A 13657-nucleotide genomic window follows, 5' to 3' on the forward strand; every position below is an offset into this window, starting at 1 on the left:
GGTGGACTGCAAAATATGTTAAATACTAATCATAAAGTGGCTTTTCTTTGCATTCTTAAAATTAGCGGGACTTTTAATTGGAGTTCATGTCAGATATTGTAGTTGATTATGGGACTTCCTTATATTTGGAACCAAATTTTTTTTTTTTTCCTTTGAAGGTCTGGATGATGAAGGTGACCCTAAAGGTAACTACACTTTTCCTTCCACATGCATTCTATTTAATGCTAACTAGTGATGGCAATACTGATGTCAATGCACTGAATGTTTTACTCTTGGTTTGCTAGGTAGTGATACTACACTGATGCAGGGAAATGGCGATATAACAACAGCAGAAACGCAGACCACAATGATCAATGGCTACACTTGCAGTGACTGCAGCATGCTTTCTGAACGGAAGGAGGTTCTTACAGCATACTCAGCTTCTCACATGCCATCTTCCAGAATTTACTCTAGGGATAGGAGCCATAAACACGCATCTAGTAAGTTGCTTTCTCTTGTGTTTTAGCTGGGTAGCAGAATGGTGTACAGTTTAGTCGATGCATCTTCCATGTAGTGTTATTTAAGCATTTTTCCTACACTGCTAAATTTACCAATAACTAAATTCTAGAGATCAGCTTGTATGAAATGCCTTTTTCTATATCAGTTGAAACTTTATGTACTTGTCAGCTTCTGATATATAACTATCAACTTTTTCAATGCTGCTGTAGGAATTAAACAATTTCCAAATGAAAATGCTGTGGTATCTTAACAAGTTATATTTCCAAACTGATTTGGAACACAATGGGCAGTTCCAGCCAGCACTGATCATGAGTTTCCTTATTTGGTATTGAATCTATATGTGTCTGTCTAAGAAGTTTTTGGTCAGGGTTTTCAGATAAAAGCTTTTTCTATGCAGGTGTTTGGTTTTTGTTTTTTTTTTTTTTTCTTACATGATTTGAACTTTCAGGATTGAGCAGAATTGTTACTTTGCAGTGCTTCTGCTATCCAGGAAATCTCTGAGAGATACCTTTCTAATTTCTGCTTTTCCTCCTCATTTAACCTTGCAACTTACTAGAGTGTTTTTAGAAGCTAAACGTCAACTACTTGAAAAATAGAACTCCAAAGGGGAAAAACTGATTCCAACTAGACTTCCTAGTGACTGTATTCCTAAAGCTTGAAAACAAATGAATCTGCTGTAAATAAGGTTCGGCCTTTCCAAGGCAATCTCCATTCTGTGGATGGTTGTCCTCAGTCTCTTGACTGTGTGTGTCTGCCTGCTTCTTGCATGGCATCTTGAATTTCTTGATTGTTGTTAGTCCTCAGTTACTATGAAGAAGTTGTTTCTTGAGTGGCCTTGAATGAGAAAGGAACCAATTTTAGGATTCTGTAGGTGTGTTATCCTTGAATGAAGTACGTTTTCAGTAGCAAGAAATCACTTTGTTTGGACTATAAGGTGTGACTTTAAATGCTTTGAGGCAAGTATTTATTTTTGGTTAACGTGTAGCACAGGTAGGAATTCTTTTGGCTTGGCATAATGAAATACTTAGTGACACTGACCGAAAACTGTTTTCTGTGCTCCTGAGTTTGTATTGACAGAGGAGAATTTTACAAGGAACTCATCTTTGTATGTTCCTTTGAACTTTAATCCAGTGGTTTGGGTTAAACCTGGGAGGGAAGTGGGGAGGGGGGAGCAGCTGGAAAAGGGGCACACAATCATGGCAGGTTTTTGGAATGTGTCTGATTCTAGGAAAGCAATGGTATGGTGGACTGCTGCTTTGTCCCATGGCTCTGAAGAAGTGTGTGTTTTAATCTAGCACTTGAGGCAGACCACTTTAGTAACTTCTTCCAATATAAAGGCAGAGAAGAAGGTGAAAAGTCCTCACCCTTTCAAATCTGAAATAAGAGTGTAGTTTGTCTCTTTGGAACTGTGATCCACAAGATCAGTATCAGCAGCTCACATCATTGAGAAATCCTGAGTTCTGTAAGCAAGGAATTCATTGCTATTTAGAGTTCTTAATTCTCACTAAGAAAAGGTATTCTTGCTGAAGTCATATGTTGTCTTGAAGGCATTTTCCCTAGGATGTGTAGTTCTTACAAAAGCTTTGCGGTAATATCGAATGCATCCAGACTTTTCAAACCATGCTTGCTTAAGTTCATACTCCTGGCTAAACAAAGGCTTTCCTTGCTTCGTCCTTACTCTTCCACAAGGTAATGGTCACCAGAGAATAGAAGTACATCTTTATGTAGGTGAATAATTTGTATTCACACTGTTTTTTTCAATAGGAGGAACCTATTTCTACATGAGTAAGATTCTGCGATTGGTCAAACGTGCTGCAGCATCTTTTGCATCACTATTAGTGCAACTATTTCAAATGGTTTTGCTGAAGCTGGGTTATGAATTTAAAGGTACTTTTCAGTTGTCTTCCTTGGTTTCCACACAAAGTCAGAATGTGTGTTGTTTGGGTTTTTTCTTACGGGCTTCATCTTTGGCACTATGGTGTTCTTTTTGGCTGGCCTCCTGTCTTTCTCCCTTTTTTAAAATTACCTATCTTGGTTGTGCTACCGTTTTTCATACTTCCCCTCTCTTTTGGAAGTATCAGGATTCACGTATGTGAGATCTGTGTCACAGTTAAGATTCACGTGTTGATTTTTACTAGGAAGTGGTAGAAAGTAATGTTTAAACTGAGAAACTTAAGTTGATTTTTAAAAACTATTTGGTGTGATAGTGTCAAATCCTAACTTTTCAACGTTTGGACTATCTTGTTACCCTTAAGCCCACTGTGTACTGAAAGCTTGATTAGATCTGTCTTGCAAAACTAAAGCTGCCGTCATCGCTCTGCACTACTCTAAAGCACATCTTGCTTTCCTTCGAAATGTTCAATTCTTCTTTGGTGCTTTCTCTTCTGTAATACATGCTCTACGAGTGAAGTTAAATTGCCATAGGCAGAAGTTAACTGATTTTTGTGTGTCAATAAAACTTTGTTCTCTCACGTTCCCTGTGCCTCAGTGCCTTAAAACTTGCTAATGTTTTCTTCTCAGTCTTTTAAGATCTCTGATAAAATCAATACAAAGATGTAATGGTTGGCTCACTTGACAGAATGATCGGAATAGGGCCTCAAGATTTGATGAGTTGTTACTTAGGATTTTTTTTTTTACTAACTTTGCTATCTGAAAAGAAGCAGAAGGATTTTTGAACCAAAAGGCCCTCTCTTACTTAAAGAAGAAAAAATAAGATTGCACAGAGTAAGCTTCTTCCTTGATCAATTTTCAGGTTTCCTGTGGGTAACTTAACTTTAATAGTGAACCAAGCCAGTTTAGCTGAAGTCTGCATAGATGATAGCTAAAATGTGCATATATGCTTTGAACGTGAGAGTTCGATTCCATGTATGCTTTTTTGAATGTGTTGCAGCTCACTCAGACTACTGTGGAAGCATGAGTGTAAAGGAGTTTTACAGAGAAGACAGTAGTCTTGGTGTAAATGAGGAATCAATATGTAAGTATAATGATTGATGTTGTCTTAGCCTTGGGCTGTACACCAGGTTGTTGCTATAATAATAATATCAGATGCCCCATGACTCTATGGAAGCTACAAAGTAAATGTTTGTTTTGCAACTTAGATGTAGGGGGGAGAACAGGGATCGCCTGGTGTACTGTAGTATTTCCCCAAAGAAGTTTTATTCCACTGAAGTTTGCTTAATGGTTTTTGGTTTGATAACTGATGTTATGAAATAGACTTGTTCAAGTTATCCTGTAACAATCTTGATTTGATCCTGGCTTTGTCCCATTAATTGACTGTTACCACAACCAACAGGTGATGACTGTAAGGGGAAGAAACATCTTGAAATATACACCACAGACCACACGCAATCCTCATGGGCTAACAGGGTAGCAAGGACCATTTGGCACACCTTTTCTTATGCAGGTTGACTTGGACCATTTTTCTTTTGCTTTTATTTTGCATTGCAATCTCACAATGTTAATCATACATATTGTTTTGTGTTTGTTTTTTTATCTTCATCTATCAAAGTAGATTAAAAGTGTAAAGTGTCTAGAAAGTTACTTAACACCTTTCCTGTTTGACTTCTTGCTCTGATACTGGCTTTTGTACAAGCTTGGCAGACTGCTTGCCTATTAGTAAAAACAAGGTGTAGGGATAGCATACACCTTGTATGTTAGAAAGAACAAGTCAGATTGTTAATTTATTGTACTTTGGGGAAGTCTGTATGCTCCATAGCTTGAAAAGCTGCCTTTAAATGAAAGCGAGGTGTGAGGTATTGGTATGCAGATTATTTGAATAAAGGGTTTTTAACATTTTATTTTTGTTCTAGTGATAGTCAATTTTTACAGGAATCTTATATAGGGATAGAATCTTCCCTGTGAGATGAGCGTTCCCTAGCTTGAATGACAGAGGCATCAAGAATCTGTTGAGTGCTCTTTATTCAGCAAAGGAAAATGATTTGGGACACTTCAGTCACCTAAATGCTTTGCAAAATATTGGGTTGGTATATCTATAATCCCTCAGATTAACCCAGACGTATTTGCTAATCTAAAAATGTAGGATTATTTTCGAAGTATACTACGTAGTTTGTTCTGTAGAACAAACAGTCCTAGTATTAAATATAGTAATTGCTGGCTTCAGTGGGCTTTAAGTTAGAGCATTTTCTTACAGTGCATTGGGTTTTTTTGTTGTTGTGTTGGTTTGTTTTGTTTTTTGGTTTTTTTTTTGAGACTCAAAACTGACATACTGAAGATCCTTGGGAACATTCAATTTAATGAAAACTTACTGCTTGTAACTTTTAGTAGGGGATATTTTCTATTATTTGTCAGTATTTCTTAGACATCATTATTTAATTCTTTCACTAGGATTTAAAAATTTTAATTGTTCCCTCTTCTACACACAAACCTAGGTAATGAACTCTATGTATAATTTGGAACAAATAAGATGCTTTTAAAGTAATGATGTGCTTAAAACTTTTCTTATGTAGTAGTACTTTTCCTGCTATTCTCTGGTATACTTAGCATGGCATTGTTAGATAAACATGCTACAAAATGTAAAATTTTTGTTGATTTTGGAAAAGTAATGTTCTAACTGCACAGATGCTGTTGATCATTCTGTTTATACGTGAGAGTTCTGTTTCTAAATTGTCTTGGTTTTACTTGGTTTCATATTTATTACTGGCTTGCTTTGCTTTTAAATAGTGAAGAACCAAGTTTGTAGATTACTGAAAGGTATGGTTTAAAACTGCAGAACATGTAATGGGCAGGGGATTGAGTCTCTTTTACTGCATATACTGCAAAAGAACCTTAAGGATCATTTATGTTACCACATAGAGTTAATTTTGTTATAATCTAGGTTACTTTATGCTTCACATGTTGCGAACAGTGGGAGCAACGGGATGGCTTGTGTCTCAGAAGGTGTTGTCCCTACTTTGGCTGGCCATTCTTTCTCCAGGTTACTATCCTAATCCGTGTGTGTGTGCATTGCCGGTTCCTTTTGACAAACAGTGTGTGGCTTACACTAATTCAACTATGCTTATGCTGTAGCTTTTGTATCTTGAAATGCATGTGCTACTTTACTTTACTTTCTTTATTGACCAACGTGTGTTTAATAAGAGGGTATGTTTCTGTTCACAGGCATAATGCGAGACTAAACAGACTGTTTCATGAGGGAATGAGTGTGTGAATAGCACAGAATGTGGGGTGGTGTCAAGAATAACGGGGTGTGTTTGGTTTGGTAGTTGCTTCCTATCATGGTATTGCTCTTAGCAAAACTGATGCTGCTAATCTGTGCATTTCTTGAAACAAACTGATGTCTTCAGTGTGTGGTAACTTGGATTCAAGCATTAATACTGAATTTCTGGCGAGATAACATTGTTATAACAAATGAGCATTTCATCTTTTTGCATGACTATTGGTTTTGTTGAGTAGCTGATGTTATAATGCTGTTGTACTTGTGATATCTAGATGTTAATAAGCTGCATGCATTGCCTGTACTCATGCATTTCTCCGCTGTGCAAAGTATTCTTGGCCACAGTTGCATGTCCCTCTGCTTGGTTCCTTAGAACACATGCTGCAGTAATTACATTTCACACTACCACTTTTTGTTTTCTAGGGAGGGCAGCTTCTGGCATGTTCAGGTTGCTTAGAACTGGGTGGTATCAGCTTGTTACTCTGATGTCTTTGCTCAAGGTGTTTCTTCTTAGAAGGTGTGTATCCTTTGAAAAAATTTTGTGAGCAAATTATTTACCCAGTTATATTATAAAACAATAAAATATAAACGTATTGTTTCCATAAACTTCCCTGTCTCTTTCTCTAGATGCCTTCCAAAGATCTACAAGCTATTACTGTTTCTTATCCCACTCCTGTTTCTACTAGGTATGTGAATCGTTTAGTTATAATACAAGTTGGCATATGCTTACTACAGCTGTTCCAAAATAGCATTTTTAGTTGAACTTTTGGTTTATGAAGAAGATGCAGAAGCAAAAAAGAGCGAGTTTGTTTGTGAACAGGGCAGTAATTCAAGCTTTCAAAGTAGTGACAAGTCAGTGAGCTTTCCCCTTGCCATGAAAGGAATACCCTTGATTTAATTTCATAGAGCTCTTTAGACAGAGAGAGTGGGTGAGTAAGTAAATGCACTGAACTGAAGTCCTTTTTTTCTTTGCATCCCTTCGTAGGAATAGCAATGAGCTCATAAAGAGTAGGCTGTGAACTGATTGCTTTGATTGTTACAATCTCCGTAAAAGTGTAGTTAAGTTCTTCTACCAGCTCCATCCTAATCTTTCCTTTGCTCTAGGCCATGCTGTAGTTGCTTGAAATACTGCTGTTTAGACTGGTTAGTTGACAATGTTCCAGGCTAGCTGTCTTAATTTGAAATAAACAAAGTCAGTTAAATATTTACCAAAAGCACTGGGCTGTGGTTTCATGTCTTTGCATGTCCTAAAAAACTTGAAGCTGCTTTGGGGAGAAGATGAAGCTTCTCAGAAACTTACAGTGGGGATTCAAAATCCTCTGTACTAGGGACAATAAGAAAGAAAGAAAGAAGTTACCCCTGTAGAAAATGCTGTTACTTCTCACTAAGATATTGCAGAAATAAGTGTAATCTTTGTGAAATGCTAGATCGTTTCCATGGAAGCCTAAATTTCCTCCAACTTCTATTAGATATTATGCAATGTGGTATGTAGTAAGTAGGGTATAAGGCAAGATATTTTCCATTGAGATAAAAAGCAGTATTTACATCTGCCTTTGGTGAGCATGGCCTGTCTTAATCGGTAAATGAGATCTAGGTCCCTGGGAAGCAGTAGCATGAGGTTAAGGATAAATCACGATACATAAGCGCAAGTTGCCTGCCTTGTAACTGTGTGAGATGGATGTTCTCTAATATTCTGAAGTGCTTGACTTAACAGTTTTAAAGCTGGCTCATGCTGATTTTTAATTGGAATAATGTCCACTGTGTGACATCTACCTTGCAAACTTAAAAGTAGCTCGTGTCCTTAAGTAAGAAGACAATTTGTAGATATAAGCAGTCTTAAGGGAAAATTCTCTTGAACACCCTTTTTGCTTCTGATCTAGGTATATGGTTCTGGGGGTTTGATGGCTTCATTTCATTATTACCTTCATTGAACTGGACAAGAATTGATAGACTACAGAGAACAGATGACTCTATTCGTGTTCCTGAACCACAGGCTGATTCTTTTCACTCTGTGCAACCTCCAAAGGTAAGGGAGAACAGTCTAGGGAAGAACTTTTGTATCTTCTAAGACTTCTTAACTCACACCTTCAGTATTTTTGCAATAACTACTTGATACACAAGGGTAATATAAATAAATGTCTTGATTTTTTTTATGTATTAAAAAAAAAAAATCTTTATCTTAGGATACCATAAATATCTTTGATTCTGGTCGTATAAGTGAGCTGGAGAAGCAAATGGCCTTCGTGTCTGACAGATGCCATCACCATGATGAAGAATATAGTAAAGTGATGCTTCTACTCCATAATCTTCAAGATCAGGTTGCCCAGATGAGCGACAAAAGTGAAACATTGAAGCTAATAAAAAATGTGATGGGTCAACATCTTGAAGATATGAAACTGGAGGAAAAGGTAAGATAGCTATTGATGCTTTCTGTTACTGATCAAAGAGTTCTGTTTCAATAATGCAGATGACTAGTGATTTGACTTTAGGATTCTTTTTCTGTTACAGAATTAACTGATAGGTAGTAAATGCCAGGGAGTAGTAACTGGCATTTGTTCCTCCTTTGATATTGCTGACAAAGAATTAATTCCAGATAGGTGGTCTAAAGTAGAATCTTAGATTGCTGAAAAGCAGCTGGATTTATCCTGTTTTCATACAGAGAAAGAAGACTATAGGAAGGGCTAGTGACAAAGAAGGGGTTTTGTGGTAAACTGCCCTGTGTGTAACCCCTACTACTGCTGAATCAGGCCCTTATTACAGATTCTATAATTTCTCACGCTACCTGCAGGATAAATCACTTAAGCACTCACAGAATGAAATAAAAACTATGCTTTGTAGAAAATAGCAATTCTATTATTTGTACTCAAAAAGAAAATACACCACCTTTTTCTCCCCTGTTTAAAAGACTGACTTCCTGGCTTTACATCAAGAACATGAGTTACGCATCCTGACACTGGAAGACCTTCTTGGAAAACTCTCTGCTGAATCCAAGGTACTGAAAATTAGCTTTGCTAACTCGCTCTAATTGTAACCCGTTGATAAAATAGACTAAGCTTTTTGTTAGCTATCCCAAGCCCCAGTTAGCTTTACTCTAGCTATTACAGTTCTTTAAGTCTCAAAACTAGTTTGTGTTCTTGGTCTCCCTTCTTAAGATTAAAAATTATTCACTTGACCCGTGAGGCAGGTTCTATTTGGAATAAAATCTTATTATACAGAGGACACAAACATAAATGTGGGGACACAGTCCTGTATAGTTGGTGCTAAAATCTGACTTTCACCTAACATTCTTTATCCTCTTTCTGTCACTTGTGTTTCTTTGTTAAAACTAACTTTTGTATTTTTTAGGACATCCAGAAGGAGCTTGACATAGCCAAAGCAAAAACAGTGAGGTACAAGCACTTTTCAAATATACTTTGCTTTTTCAATCTTCATGCTAACTGATGGTGATATACATGTTCTTCTTTGAAATACAACGATACTTTTCTGTGTGTCAGGTAACTGACCTTAAGAGTTTGTATTGTCAGCAAGAGTACTTCTGTCTCATAGTCAACTTTAACTGTGATGCTGAACATCAGCACAAGGCCCACTTCCAGTGTGTGAGCAATCCTGCAACTACATTTTTTTTACTACAGAAAGCTGTTTACATAGTGGAGGAGAATGAGTGACTTCTCATCCTCTTATAAATGCATTAGAATTTTTCCTCAAATTGCTTAGTGAAGTATACAGTAACTACTTTTGGTAGGCTTTATATTTAAATTTTTGAATTGTATCAATTCTAACCTTCGTCTCTGATTTTAGTTTGTCAGCTGTACTACTTTCCACTCACATACTGTGTAATACCAGGATAAAAACTGCAGCACTTCATCAAGTAGTTTTCTCATTAGGAAGAGGAAGAGAAACACTTATTTGTTGAATTGTCATTTAAATTAGATCTGAATGTAAAATGGCTTTAGAATGATGGCTGATACTTCTTTCCATAGCACGCACTGAACACTGATCTATATTGGTCATATGTGACCTGCTACTTGACCGCAACTTGACACCTGCCTCTAAAGTTATTCTGGTTTAAGTAAGGTAACCTGAAACTCACTCTAACCAGTGGCACACTCATGCAAATAAAGTTTGAATGGTTTGCCAGAAACCTTAAATTCCCCAAAATCTCTATATATTTGACTTGTCAGCCTGGCGATGTTCTAAAGTCATCACTGCTGGATTTGTTCACAACTTCAAAATACTTTGCTTTGAACATGTTAATCCTAAGTATGCCTTAAATAACATCTTGAAGGAACTGCAAGCTCAGTGTTTATCATGGTGAATAACTGAACTAGGAAAGCACTTTGTATTAGACAAGTACGTTCTCACACCTTTGGAATTTGATGGAATGATTTGAACTACTCTTTCCTAATTATTGACTCCTTGGTTTTTTCAGAGATGATGATGAACATAGTCAACTTTTGTCCAAAGTTAAAAAGCTAGAACTAGAGTTGTCCCGGATGAAATCGGAGCTGTTAACTGGGGAAAGTCTGAAGACAAGTTGTGACAAAATAGATGTCATTCATGAAAAAGTACGTTCCGTAACTTCTGTAACTGTACCAGTGGAACTTGGTACTACTTGATTTTGTTCACTGACTTTCTTGAAATGCACTGCAATAAGTAACGGGGGGGGGGGGGGGGGGGGGCAACATGGTTAGTATTCATCTTAAAGAATGTTAGTGTTTTATGTTGTGTTACTGTGAATTTTTCTATTGATGCGTAACATTTTACTAGACAAGAACTTATGGCTTGTTCTCTACAATGGCAGGGTATTTTGCATTTAAGATAATGCAATAGCAGTTCTGTATACAGTACTTTGCTGTTCTTACTGATGATGTACTTTGCTAACCCATGGAAATGGTAAAAGCAAGTTAGGTTTGTTATCTGAGAGCTGTTTTAAAAAAAATCACGCCTAAGTTCTTTTGAACCTTTTTATAAGGTCTGACTAGAATGTAGCCAACAAAATACAACTCTAAGTATTGATACAGGATTATCAGCTTTGACTAAAATACCATCTTGTGATAACGCTCAAATATGACCTAGCTGTTGTGTATGGAATCAAAGCATACTATGAGTGATTAAGTGACTTGCTTAACTAGGCCTAACACGTACACTGCTCCCCTTAGAGCTGCCACGGTGCCTTCTTTGAACTGTTGCAGTCAACTTCTTTTTTTTTTTTTTTTTTTTTTTTTATTCCAAAGTGTTAGTCAGACCACTAACTTGGACTGCATAGTTTGCTAAGGCTTTGTTAGGTGTGTCTTGTTCACCAAACCGATGAAGCATCCAGATTTCCCATATGTTCTTCTGCACACCTGACTGGTCTGCTATTGCAGTGTCATTCATGTAGTTAAAACATGTAAAATCTAGACTTCTGTGTAGTACTGAATGTATGTATTGATTTCACATGTGCCTGTTTTTAATATATATGTGTGTGTGTATATATATATATAGTATTACTTAATGGTTTATGAAGACTAATAATTTATATTATAATTGTTAATGGCTTCTACTAGGTAGATGCCCAGGTCAGAGAATCTGTCAAGCTAATGCTTTTTGGTGATCAACAAGAAGACTTTCCCGAATCACTTCGCCAATGGCTTACGTCCAATTTTGTGAGCAAAAGTGATCTGCAGACTTTGTTGCGGGATCTAGAGTTGCAGATCCTCAAGAATATTACTCTTCATATGTCTGCTACAAACCAAAAAGTAACATCTGCGGTTGTAACAAATGCTGTGACTAACGCAGGGATTTCGGGAATTACAGAAGCGGTGAGTGAGTTTAAGTTCTCAGAAGTTCAACAACTGTGAAGAGTCCTTTTATAAGCATTTTGTGGAGCATGACTGTCAATATAAATGCTAATAACTTTAAGAGATGTTGGGAACATTAATTGAAATGGGGAGAACTACAGAAAACACTTTATCAAGTGTATTCTTACAGCATTGCTTGTTGCCTGCTGTGAACGTTTGTGTTTTTTTCAAAGTATGCTATCTTGAAAACTGAAGAATTCCCAAGAAACAAGCATACCAAAGAAATGCAGCTCAGGGTCCTGGGAAGGTGGGGGAAAGAATGCAACTTTTGAAGAAAACACCAGTCAAGATGCAGTATGAATTTGTATTTTCAGACAGACAACCATGCATTAAAAATAGCGTCTGTCAAGACAGAGGCTTTCAAAGACTTGTGGTGGAGTGCAGCATCTCAAAAAGATGGTTGCAACTTCACAGATGTGTATATATCAATTATTTTATCAATGGATATTATTAAAATCTTTCCATTCTCCTCTTCTATGTGTACATCTGCAGCAAGCACAGATCATCGTAAATAATGCGCTGAAACTCTATGCTCAAGACAAGACTGGGATGGTGGATTTTGCCTTGGAATCTGGAGGTAAATAGTAGAGGAAACACTGTTTTTACTATTACTGTTATTTATAGTATTTACTAAAAATCTTAAAATGAAGACTAAAGGTTAGTAGAGCATCCTTGTGTGTTGCCAGATCATCAGACTACTGCAATCTATGCGTGTTGTTTACAGGGTTTATCGGCCTAGGTATGCATGGACAGGGACAGAATAGTTCTAAGCATGTGTACAACTGGATAATAGAGAACGACAGATCTGTTTGTGTGGGGTGTACACACCACTGAACTCACTAGGGAAAAATGTGTATTTTTCAGCCCTCTTAAATGAAAAACCTTTAACGTATTCTTAAAATAACATTTTACTTGATAGAAGCATTGTATCCCCAGAAAATTTATTAGACTTCAACAATATCTTTAATAGTTTTTTCTGAGGAAAATAACTGGTATATTAAGCTTTGTAAAAAATCTCTGCCTTAAAAGTCTTCAGGAAGAAATGAGTAACTATTTCTGCTAACCTGATACATCTTCTTTGAGGTGGCAGTATTTTGAGTACTCGCTGTTCTGAAACATATGAGACGAAAACAGCATTAATTAGCCTCTTTGGAATTCCGCTATGGTACTTCTCTCAGTCTCCCAGAGTGGTGATTCAGGTAAGTAAAGGCCGAGTAAACAAATTCAGCAATGTTATTTTGTGTTGAGTGGTTCGGATTGTTTTTTGGATGCTGGTTGTTTCTGTCTGTAATATATTGGGGGGCAAAGGTACTTTTGAACTATGTTCCCAAGAGTGGGATTCTTCTGGTAGTTCCTGGGCACTGCTTAAGTCCTACTCTAGCAAAATTAAGACCCTTATAGGAGGCTTGGGTGGTACACTGGACTTCTGCAAAGTGTGAGCACTTGGAGGGTTCCTGTTGAGAAGTAGTCTCAAGGTGGGTCTTCAAAACACTGCTGGTAGTTCAGGTGGACATGCTGTCTTCCTGAAGAGTTCTACCAAATAGATCATATTCTGCCACTTACTATCTAAGACTGTCCCTAATAATTCAGAAGTCATTACAGGTCTTTATTACCAAAAAATAGTTACAAAATGCTTGTGGCTGTTTTTTGGGTTTTTTTCATGGTGGTGTGTCCCATCCTGTTCTCTCCCCTTTCCTCCTGTCTAGCCGGACATGTATCCGGGAAACTGCTGGGCTTTCAAGGGATCGCAGGGATATCTCGTCGTTCGGCTTTCAATGAAGATCTACCCAAGTGCTTTTACAGTGGAACATATACCGAAAACACTTTCACCAACAGGAAATATCACCAGTGCTCCTAGGAACTTTTCAGTATATGTAAGTCTGTCTCTGAACTTAAGTTGATGTTTGTATGCATAAAGAATATTTGTGTTACGTATCTTGGAAAACAATGACTTAAGGGAGGACAGCTAAGAAGAAAAACTGTTTTTGTCATTGCTCTTAAAATTGCTTATATTTTTTTTAATGAGCTTTGAGATTAGCAATTAGAAATGTTACAGCTAATTTTGGGGGAGTTGTTTCTTTTCTCTTGCTTTACACGGTAGTAAACAGTTTTGGACAGAGATGATGGTGTTTAATTTAGTATAGTTCTT

At 37.0% G+C, this 13657-nt stretch overlaps 1 protein-coding gene across 11 annotated transcripts in view; it reads left to right on the forward strand.

Annotated features, from left to right (window-relative positions):
- Positions 1-13657, forward strand: part of SUN1 (Sad1 and UNC84 domain containing 1) — a 35421-nt gene that overhangs the window by 18907 nt on the left and 2857 nt on the right. For 9 of the 11 annotated variants that reach the window (XM_082312272.1, XM_082312275.1, XM_082312276.1 and 6 more), the window contains 17 exons: positions 159-185; positions 285-479; positions 2263-2385; positions 3389-3472; positions 3791-3901; positions 5333-5431; positions 6092-6185; positions 6296-6354; positions 7549-7694; positions 7852-8076; positions 8574-8660; positions 9014-9057; positions 10098-10233; positions 11215-11469; positions 12001-12085; positions 12592-12707; positions 13215-13382. In XM_082312272.1, coding sequence (XP_082168398.1) covers positions 159-185; positions 285-479; positions 2263-2385; positions 3389-3472; positions 3791-3901; positions 5333-5431; positions 6092-6185; positions 6296-6354; positions 7549-7694; positions 7852-8076; positions 8574-8660; positions 9014-9057; positions 10098-10233; positions 11215-11469; positions 12001-12085; positions 12592-12707; positions 13215-13382 — 2054 coding nt within the window. The remainder of the gene's footprint in view (positions 1-158; positions 186-284; positions 480-2262; positions 2386-3388; positions 3473-3790; positions 3902-5332; positions 5432-6091; positions 6186-6295; positions 6355-7548; positions 7695-7851; positions 8077-8573; positions 8661-9013; positions 9058-10097; positions 10234-11214; positions 11470-12000; positions 12086-12591; positions 12708-13214; positions 13383-13657) is intronic. The other 2 variants (XM_082312282.1, XM_082312273.1) reach the window with 2 other exon arrangements.

Source organism: Platalea leucorodia (assembly GCF_965183815.1).
Source record: "Platalea leucorodia genome assembly, chromosome: 5".
NCBI lineage: Eukaryota > Metazoa > Chordata > Aves > Pelecaniformes > Threskiornithidae > Platalea > Platalea leucorodia.